The following is a 10,675-nucleotide window of genomic DNA, read 5'->3' on the forward strand; positions in this document are numbered from 1 at the left end:
GGAGAACCCCCCGCTGCGGAGAGCCCCCCTCCGGGGGCAGCCGCCGACACCGAAGTCCCCCGGAGCAGGCAGCCGGCCAGCTGCCGGGCTCGTGTGCCTGATTGACTGGCGTGGAGTGGATCCTCTCCAGTGGTTGCCATCTCACATTGCCCACTCCGCTCCCCGGAGATGCGGTACCCGATGCTCAGCTGCTGCAGACCGGGGAGGCTCTACGGAGCCCGTCAGCCCAGCCGTCCCCTGTTCCGGACTCGTGCAGCTCTTCCAGCTGAATTTTGCCTGCTGGGACACAGGCAGGGAGCCTGGCCAAGCGCCGTGGACAGTTGCTAAGCCACCCGAGAGGAGTCCTTCGCTGGTACGGCTGTCGCGGGCAGCAGGTACTGGTGTGTCCATCAGGCTGGGGGACGCAGAGTGACCGGCTGCCCGATGCGCTGCTGCGCCGAGCGTGGGACAGGGCGGAGGCGGTGGCGACAGCACCGGTTGTTGGCTTCTGCGTGGCCTGTGATGCTTACCATGGAAATTGCTTAGAAGGTTATTTATTTTGGCCAGGAACAATTGCCACGGCACCGATTCCATCTGCGTTTCCATCATTTCCATCTCTATAAGCTCTTCAGCCGCCCCCAGGAGCCAGTTTCTTTCAATGCTCATTACTGGGAGCCCGTTTGGGATGGTCTCTCCCTGGCTAGATGCAATACCTTGATTGAGGAGTGAGAGGGAGAGGCGTTAGGGCCTGACCGTGCACATGGAAATCCTGCTGCAATCAAGGAGGTGTCTCTCTGGCTCACCCCTGCGATGCCAGACGGGCCCTCTCTGCTCCCCGCCACGTGCCGGCAGACCCGGCCCTGGCTTAATTAGGAGATTTACCCTCTTTCGGCATTTCGACTCAAATTGGGAGTTGTGGGAAGGCTGAGGCAGAGCGGGGACAAAGAAGCAAGGAAGCAATCCACGCAGCACGTGTGTGGGAAGGGGCTTAGGTGCTTCATTGCAGCCCTTCTGGCTGGGGTCTAGCAGGTATACGGAGCATCTGTTGTTTTTCTACCACTAATGGTAACTCAAGATTATGCTCTGCGAAATGAAACGGAGCTGTTTTTTCCTTTTTTAATTTTATGCAGCTTAGAGGCCTTGACGAGGGTCTTCAAAGAGTTGCGGCTCGTAGCTGTTTTTATTGGGAAAATGAAAAATACGGTCTCCCTAACCAGAGCTGTTGAAATAAAGGCCTTGGGGGATAGAGGTTCTCTTTGTTTTTAATTAAGAGCTTATATCTCCTGTTCGCTGCCATTGTGCACTTCTGCTGTAGCAAGACATTAGTCTCGAACGGATTTTCTCGTGGAATTAATTCTGTTGATGCAGAGCTGTCCGGGAGCCGTTTCAAAAGGTGGCCAGAAAGGCCAAAACTCAGCACTTTCATCTCAGTGGAAAATATATGGTCTTTAAAATAACATATAAAAAAAGCCCTGGCGTTTGCTTGCTTTGAGAAGATTGGATTTTTTCCTGGAATGTGGGGAATTTGGAGTTGCATTTTGCAGGTTGATGCACGGCTGCTGCCCGAGCGGCCGTGGCTGGGGCTGCTGCCCGCGGGGATGCTGAGGCTGGGTCTCCCACCACCGGGGGGGACGAGAAGTCCCTGGCGAGAGCGGAGTGTACTCGGACGGCATGAGAGTGGAAAAACCCAGCAATATTTCAGCATTTCCAAGGGTTCAAAGAGCGTCTTTGAAGAGCTTTCCCTCCTGGCAGGCAACACATCAAATTGTGCTGCACTAGCAGAAGCGCAGGGGTTTGGACACACTTTCAATTCCATTAAATACTTCTCCTGTAATTACCCTCGAGTTAAATGGTCACTGCGTCAAATTGCCTAGTAAAAGCCTTGTAAGAGGGAACCGCTCGCGGCCCCCTCGCCGAGGTGAGGCATTTACAGCTGCCGTGGCCAGTGCCGGACGGGGTGGCAGCTCGCTGGGTGTCCCTCCCCGATCCCGCGCCCCAGCCCCTGCCCTTCCTGCAGCTTGTTTCTTCACTGATTATTAACGTGTAGTTAAATGACCGCCGGGTTCTGTAACTCGCTGGGATCGGAGCTTTGCCATTTGAAATGTTTGCCACGGAGTTGAGCAAACAAAACCAAGCCACCATAATTCCTGCTTCCAGGTTCTTTCCTGCACCCTGCCCTGCGTTTTGGGGGCGCAGGCTTTCACTGTGAGTTACACACGCGCCAGAAGGCTTCTCGCACCAGAGGAGGAGGGTAATTTTGCTTTATGAGCTATTGATTTTATCCTCCAGGTCCCTTTCCTCCAGACAGATTGGGCTCCTAGGGCCACGTTTAAAATAATGCTTCCATCTTCGCAGCCATCTCTCTCTTTCATCTCGCCTCGCCTCCCGGCTGGTGTCCCTTATGGGATGTTCCCCTCTCCCAGGATGCCCCATCCATTAACACCTTCTCCTGCAGATTGGATATTTCTGTTCGATTTTGCTCTGTATGGTTCTGTATATTTCTTTGAAGGCCCAGAGGAAAGGATCTGATATATTTGTGAAGTAAGAATAAAGACCTATTAGTCTTTATTGCAGTGAGTATTGCTATAGGGCTTCCCAGGGAATCATCCCAGTTATCCATCCAGTCCCTTTCCCTCTTTCCATCACTGCCGTGGTTAATGCTGTTGGGAAAAACATTTCCCGTCCCCTTGAAGTCCCCTCGGGCTCTAGTGCAGAATTAATATGCGATGCAAAGGAACTTTCTCCTATGCCGGTACATATGGCAACTTATGTATGTGATGGAGTCTAAAATTATCCAGCCCTTCTTAAAATCCATGTGTCCTGCTCCGAAGAGCTGCCATCCTTCCCAGTGCTCAGCCACCTGCAATCTGTTCTGCCTGCGCATTTCCCATTATGTAAGTGCAAGGATTAATTGCATCGTTAGGTTCTCCTGTGTCCCTGCCGCCTCTGCCTCGGCTCCGATCTTTGCAGAAGGTCTCATTTCTGATGCTGCTTCTGTTTTCAAAGGAATCGGGCACTGGGCTGTTTTTATTTTATTTTTAGAGTCTTTCCTTTTATCTTTTTCAGCAGTGTCCCACTGGGAGCTGCTCCAAGATTGCCGCGAAGGATGCACCCAGGCCGGCTGCGCCGCGCTGCTGCCGGGGTGGGCATCGCTCCTGACCCGGCACACGTGGGAGCACCAAAGCACCAGGGCGGGCGTGAGCTGGGGGCTGGGAGCTGCTGGCTGCGCTCTTCTGTTCTGTCAGGACACAGCTCCTGTCGCGACTGTCCTCCGGGGACCCAAAGCGCGGGGCCAGAAGTCTTTCTCTGTGCCTCACCTTCCGCACAGGTGGGAAGCCCTGTGGCGTTTTCCCCATGAGTTCCCTTGGGAAACGAAAGCCAGAGGCAGAGCAGCTGAGGAGCAAATAATTTGGCTCTGGGTCCCGAGTCGCTCGTGGGAGGTGGCCGATCTCCCCAGCTCGGGGGAGGACGACTCTGCCAGCCCACGCAGCTCTGGGCTCGGCAGCTCCTGAGCGATACTGTCCACCCGGAGCGGTGTCCCCACGGGTGTTGGCTTTGGGTTCGGAGCCCCCCCCAGCCTGCAGAGCCATGAACGGGTTCTGCGAGGCCCTGCTGGGTCTCCTCCTCGAGGGCACAAAGCCCAGCGACTGCTCCCTGGTGTCGGACACAGCTGGAGCTAGGGTGGAGGAGGTGGGTGCCGGGTCCTTCCCATCCTCTGCCACCACTATCCCCAGCCCTCGCGTTTGCTTCCCCTGACCTGCTCTTTGTTCTGGCAGCTGCTCGCGCCAGCCGTTCTCAGAGGAGCCTTGTCACAGCGCTGTTTGAACCAATTGAAGTGTAATTGGGAGTAAATGGAGGAAATGGGTCATTTGCAAAATAGGTGCTTGAGTGGAGGGAGAAAACCGTGATGCATCCTATCCCACTGCGCTTGGCTTCGCCAGGGCACAGGGGCTGGCCGTCCCTCTGTCTGTCTGATGGCTCCCTGGGGAGGGAGTGTGCGGCTTGCAGCCCTGGGGAGCAGAGGAAGAACCCCAAAGTACGCGGGGTTTGCAGCATTCTGCACATCCCTGCGTTTTGGTGGGCTCTTGCCTTCTGCTGGCTTGGCGCTGGGACCGTGCCAGGATCCAGAGCTGGCATTTTGGAAGCATTGGCCTTCGGGAAGTCATTTCTCCCAGGTCCTGCCTCTAGGAAACCCCTTCGCCAGCGATGTCCATGGCATGGCTGACATCTGCCACCACCTCCTGCTCCAGACCACGTCCTGTCCTTAAAACCAGTCAGGATCCCTGCTCTTTTCTCCAGCTCTTCTCCCAGATCTCCTCCATAGCGTATCCGCTGGCAAAGTGGAATAAGTGCTAGAAGATGCCGGGTGCGTGCTTCCTTCCAGAAACCCCTCTGCTTTTATTTTGGAGGTGAGTGCTTTTGCTCTGCCAGATGCCAGAGCTTTGTGGTTGCCAGGGTGGGTGCCAGGCCATCGCTCCCCTCCCCTTCACACAGGTCCTTCCCGAGCAGCTCCCTCCCTGGCAGCCTGGCGTCCGTCAGTGGCTGCTGCCCGCCCTGCTGGCATGCCAGCTCCGGGGCTGGGAGCAAAGCCTTCCCGCGAGCGATCGCTTCCCGAGTGCTTGGCACTGGGCGTGTTTTGGTGAATCAGACTCGCCGAAGGTGACCTTGGTTTTATTATACTAAACTGTCAAGACTCACATTTCTGAGCATTTGATTTACGCCCGGGATGTGTCCTGGCAGCAAAGTCTGCAGTGCTTCCTAAAAAGGTGTCACTGCTGGCTGGCCTCATTGCTCAAAATCTGGGATTTTATGGGTCTCCGCATCCCAAGCGGGGATCCGCGCCTCCTTCCCGGGGCAGCCTGGGTCCTGTGGCGTGGGCAGCACAGTAACGCCGACAAGGATGGTTGATGGTGGATCTTGAGCAAGGATGCTCAGGTGGCGAGGTGTGGTGCTGAGGCACGCGTGGCCATGGGCAGGGCTAAGGAAGGCCAGAGTAGCTCCTCGAGCCGTGGTGTGATGCGTGCTTGTGCTCCCGAAAGCTGGGAGGCTGCTGCGCTGTGTGCTGGCGGTGGCCTTTGAAAGGTGACTTACATCTCTTTGTGTGCCTGCACTGAGCGGTTTCCATCTCCCCTCGGGAGCCCTCGTGGGTTGCGGCAGCCTTGCACAGCTTTTCTCCCACCCTTCCCCAGGCCAGAAGCATTTTCCATCGTGTTTCTGAGGGATTAGGGGTTCTTTGGAGGTGCGTGGGCTGGGGAGGCGTCGAACGCTGCACACCCTGGGAGGTGGAAACTGTGCCCTGGGCCTCAGGCTGAGCTTGAGCAGCTTCTCTACCTTGATGAGTTTTGCTGGCAGCGTGGGTGTGCGGGCAGGGACCCGAAACCCCTGGGGCATGGGGATGAGCAGGGGCAGACGAGATAACAAATTTCAAGGGAGTCAAAACTTTTGTCCTTCGAGAGAAGGCAGCAGAGCAGCAAGCGTGATCCATGGTTTAAAATCTCATCTGGCCTAATTACCCAGCCTGGTGCTTGGGCTGCTGCTCAGTCTCTCACGCAAGCCTGCCATGAGAGCAGGGTGCGCTGTGCCAAAAGCTGGGGAGCCACAGCGTGTCCCCAAATCTGCTGCTCAGGAGCATAGGAGAGCCCTGGGCGGCGTTCCCATGGGAGCGTGGGAGAGCCCTGGGCGGCATTCCCATGGGAGCGTGGGGATGCTCTGCGCAAAGTCGCCCCCGACGTGTCTCTCCCGGGAGGGTTTTCCACCCTCCGAGGAGGGAGCGTGCCTGGTGCACGCTGCTTTTGCCGGGGAAGGGATGTGCGTGCGTACGGCTGCCGGCGCTGGAGAAGCTGAGCTGTTGCGGCCGGTTCACTGCTGACTGCCCACCTCCTTCCCAGGTCTGCAGCCGGGGCAGCCCTGCGGGCATCCCCGGCTCCGGCCGAGCTGCAGCCCCTGCATAGAAACTGTCCTTGCCTGTGGGCAGCCCGCCTTAAATGAGAGATTTTCAAGAACTTCAGGCAAATCAGTAGCTGTAACATAAGCTCCTAAAGAAAACATGATTTTGTTTCAATTCATAGGTATGTAGTTGAGCATATACATATATATATATATATAAAAAAAAACCTGCTTGTTTTCCTGTCATGCTAACACTTATTTATTTATTAAAAATACCATCCATCAGGAGCTGCAACATCTGTGTGTGAAAAATAGCAAAAATAGCACATCCTTGGGCTGCAGCCAGGAAAATCATTTCATTACGAAATTGCAACTGTAAAGCAGCACAAAATCACAAACATACTGTACATTGAGATGCTTTTGTTTTCAAACTGCTCATTAGGAATGATACACGAGCCAAAATTATACCCTGTGTAAGGTGAATTAGGAGAAAATGAGCCTGTCCGACCTTCTAAGTGAGCAGCAGTTAGTGCAGCAATTATTATCTCTGGTTAATCCTGCACCCACTGCAAGGCTGCGCTCAAGTTTCCCTTTCCGTCCCGGAGGGGATACGTCTTCACATCTCTTCCGTTCTTCGTGCCTAATTCGGGCTGACAAGGAACATACTTGAGAGGATAGGAAATGAGAAGCCTGGCTTAAAGATTATTTTATGTAAGACAGGAGAGAGGATTGCGTCGCTGCTGCCGGGGGCTGCGTACGGCCCCACGCTGGGGACGGGCTCGGGAGGAGGGGGGGGGGGGTGGCGGGGGGCTTTGCTCGCCACTGCCTGGGATCCCTCTTGGCTCCCGTCCCCACTCTCTCTCCTTTCTTTTTTCCGCAGGTCTGGCGGTTCATCAGATAATCACTATTACCGTGTCCCTCATCATGGTCATAGCCGCTCTGATAACAACTCTTGTCTTAAAAAATTGGTAAGGTCCCTCCTGGGTCTTTTTGGCTTGGGCGGCTGGCATGGGGACAGGGACAGGGTGGGGACGAGGGTGCCTTTCCAGCTGTGAGTGCTAAAGCCCGTGACATCCACCGGGATGGCTTCAGAAAGGCATTGCAGGAAAAAATGGTTTTTTTATACTGAAACCTCCAAAGGAGGTTGAAGCACCTGGGCTCATCTGTGCCCCTGCGGCTCCCCCGCCTCTCACCGTGTGGTGGGTGGCTTTGGGGACCAGCACGTGGCCAGGGTTGGGTGGCTGAGTCTCACGTGGGACACATGCTCATCGCTGCTTCGGGATTGCCTCGCTGCAACGTGATGCCACCTGGTGAGGTCAAAGTCGTGCGTTCGGCCGCAGCGGGTGTCCCCGCAAGGGTGCTGGGACCTGCCCTGCGCTGGGTGGCATCTCCTCTGCCGCCTTGCTAAAGCAGCTTTACTGCTGCTCCTTAAATCACCAGCCTGGCTCAGTGAGCAACAACTGCATTTTTGACCTTCCCTGCACCTCCAGGGACTGAAGGGCATCTCCTGAGCCCCTCAGATGCTACCGGTTTGAAGCATGCCCCATCCCCCAGGGTGCTCATGCGCTCCTCCAGCTTAATTTGCTCCCATTTATTCTCTCGGCATGGCTGTGCGTATGGCAAAATAGGTTAGCTTTTCGCTTCAGGCGCTCGTGACTTTACCTATTTTCCCAGGGAAACTGGCCTACTTCGAGGTCAGTGTTGCTGGTTTAATGATATGGCTGCAGCTCTGGGCCGGTGGGAGAAGTGCCGTGCGGTGCTGCCGTGTTCTGCGGCGGCGGTTCTCTCCTCCGGCGGTCTCCTCCAACCCAGCTGCCTCCTGCCCGCTCTGCCCACCTGAGCTCTCCGCGGGTGCTGCGGCAGATCGATTCCCGCGCCCAGGAGGAAATTAGAAAACCAGGCTGATGAAGAAGCCTGCTTACTCCCTGGGATTAGAGGAGAACCTGTTTGCAGGGCTACAGAGGCGTCTTAGTCTCGGCAGAGCTTTAACAGAGCGTTGCAGCTGGCCGAAGGCACGGAGTTACTTGCCCCGCAGATGAGTTTGCTTTGCTGGGAGCGGGCCTGCGGGGAGGCATCGGGAGTGCAGCCGGTGATGCTCAGTTTTGTATCTCAGGCAGGTTTTAGTTTACTAAACTTCCCTAGTCGTAGCAGCATTTCAATGAAAGAGCATGGAAAATACTTTCTAAAACACTTCTGGGATTTTTCTCTAGTCATGGTCATAAGCAGCACGTACCATTGATCCGGCTGACCACAGCTTGGCAGAACAGCTCGAGTAACCTAATGCTGAAGCCAAAAAGGGAGAAAAAAAAAAAAAATACAGTGATTAGTGTAGAATCGAAATTGTTTACAATAAGCAAAATTGGGAAATCACCGGAGAATACCTGCAGGCGAGCGCAGTCAGCAGTCAGACATGTCCCAGGCAGAAAAGCAGCACCCCGATGAGTTTGCTCAGCTCTAACATTTGCCAAACCGCTTTGGTTTTTTCATACCACGTGTTGGGCTACCTCTGCGCTGCTTGTGCAGGCGAGGGCCAGCCACGCGCTGGCTGCGGGCTCCATGGCAGAGCTGACCCAGATCACACACTTAGTCCTGGCTCCAAACGGGACGTGGTCTCTACCCCCGTCCTTTGGCTGGCGCTTGTCCCCCTCGGGCAGGACGGGTGAGCGATGGCTGCACGCCATGCAAGTATCCTTCTTGTTGTTACTCCTTCTGCAAACGTGCCGTGGGGGAGCTGACGGTTATTTTAGTGGCTGCCTCTTTCAGTTGCATCAGCCGGTGCAGAGCAGGCTGTGCCGGGCTGCTGGCAGATGTTGCCGCCCCAGCCGGAGCCTCGTGCTCCTGGCCCCGCAGACCTCCCTCCGCAGGCAGCGCCAGCATCCCCAGCTCCCGCTGCCCTCGGAGTTGCGATCTTCCGAAACTCCAGTATTACGATAGGTGCTGTCAATCCTGTTCAGAAAAAAGTGACATCTTAATTAAATCAGCGTCTAGACCCTTAAATAGGAACAGCCTGATCTGGGGCAGGTTCCTGCTAGCTGGCGTTCTCCTTGTTTTGCACATACTGAAGCAGAAGTGTTGCACGGCCACGAGATCCCGTCGGAGCCTCCGGAGTCGGTTGAGTCACCGGGGAGCAGGGCTGCCCTGCCAGCCATCCCTCGGCCAAGGGGGAGCGTGTCTGTCATGTCAGACCAGTTTCTGAGCTTATTTATCCCAGTAAGTTAAAACCTTTTGGTGCCTCCCAAATGGAAAGGGTTTAACTTCATTGTTCTCACCTCTGTCCGCACTTACAAAAAGGCTTTGATTTCCTGCAGGTACAAACGTATGACTTGCTAAGTTATTCCTCTGGTGGTAAAAAGCTTGCAAATTTAAATTTGATCCTTACAAAACAAAAAGGCAAGCCAAATGACTGCTGGATTGTGGCTGATCTTTCCAAAGTGCCTGAATTCTAATCTAATATTGAGTGATATATAATTAACGGCCGGTAATGCACATTCCCCTGCCGAGCGTCAGCGACGCGCGGTGCGTCGTGTCCCTTCTTCTCTCCCCCGCCGCCCCAGCTGCGCGCAGAGCGGGCGTCCGCGGCGCAACAGCCACCAGCGCAAGCTGGACCAGCAGGAGGAGAGCTGCCAGAACCTGACCGACTTCGCTCCCGCCCGCGTGCCCAGCACCCTCGACATCTTCACCGCCTACAACGAGACGCTGCAGTGCTCCCACGAGTGCGTCCGGACCCCCGTGCCCGTCTACGCAGAGGAGGCGTTGCGCTCGCCCGGGGATTATAAAACAACCTTCAATGGAAACAGGTGAGGCGGCCGGCGCGGGTTCCCTGCGTTTCCCTGCGGGTTGGGGAGCGCCGTCCCATTCCGGGGGTCGCTGCCCCCTCTCTTCCCCAGGGACATGCCCTGGGAGCACGTGGCGGAGCTGCCTTCCTCCAGGTCTCCAAGCCGCCACGATGCTCACCCACCCCATAGCTCAGCATGGGCATGGCTGCTGGGCCTCTCATCCCCCCGATGAGGATGGGCAGTCGGCTCAGCAAGCCCTGGCAGCGTTTGGCACCGCACGTTTTTCAGTTCCCAGCTGCTGCCGCCAGCACGTAAATGCTGCTGGATCCATCTTCCAGCATTCGTGCTGTCTCCTAAGTGGCATCGAAAGAGCTGCTGGGTTGCGAATGAGCGGGGTGATTAATGGAGGAGCGGGTGGTGAGAGCCAAATGAACCGTTTGTCTGGCGTGAAATAATGATGCATTAACAAGAGGGCTTCATAGCAGCTGGTGGCGTGGTGTAAAAGATGCGAGCCCTTGCTCTGCGTGCCCCTTGCCTGCGTGGGGAGGGAGGTGGGCGGGAGGGCTGGGTGAGTGACCACCCCGCGCCCTGGGCTGGCTCCCACAGCCCTTTCACTAGGCGCTGGTGCAGTTTCACCACGTGGTAAATGCGTGTTCCCCATCAAAGCTGGAGGGAAAATCAGGAGGAGAGTTTTGAGGGAGAAAATGAGCAACTAGTGCTCCATGCAGACTGGCTGGACCGTGGTGTGCGTGCCACCCGCAGCTGATGTCTACCTGCATGAAGGACAGAAGCCTGGAAGCCAACAGCTTAATAGACTTCTTTTTAACCATCTCTTGCGTGCGCATGGGGTTTTGCTAGTTCACATTTTTCAGGGTTTCCTCAGATCTTGGAAGGCAGAGAATTGGCAAGAGATTTTCAAACCATTTCGTTGAATGTGCGTGCGCGTTGATTTTGATGTGAACCCTAGCCAAGCAATGCAGGGGTGCAGGGGTGCCCTTGTCGTGGCTGGAAGGGGTTCGTTGCTTTTCTGCCAT

General features: G+C 55.6%; 1 protein-coding gene across 1 annotated transcript in view; it reads left to right on the forward strand.

Moving 5' to 3' along the window:
* AJAP1 (adherens junctions associated protein 1) overlaps positions 1–10,675 on the forward strand; it is a 16,318-nt gene that overhangs the window by 5,119 nt on the left and 524 nt on the right. Inside the window, exons 4-5 of the mRNA XM_009320568.1 lie at positions 6,655–6,833; positions 9,420–9,662. Coding sequence (XP_009318843.1) covers positions 6,655–6,833; positions 9,420–9,662 — 422 coding nt within the window. The remainder of the gene's footprint in view (positions 1–6,654; positions 6,834–9,419; positions 9,663–10,675) is intronic.

The sequence above is a fragment of the Pygoscelis adeliae genome, unplaced genomic scaffold, assembly GCF_000699105.1.
Source record: "Pygoscelis adeliae isolate BGI_AS28 unplaced genomic scaffold, ASM69910v1 Scaffold213, whole genome shotgun sequence".
Classification (NCBI taxonomy): Eukaryota; Metazoa; Chordata; class Aves; order Sphenisciformes; family Spheniscidae; genus Pygoscelis; species Pygoscelis adeliae.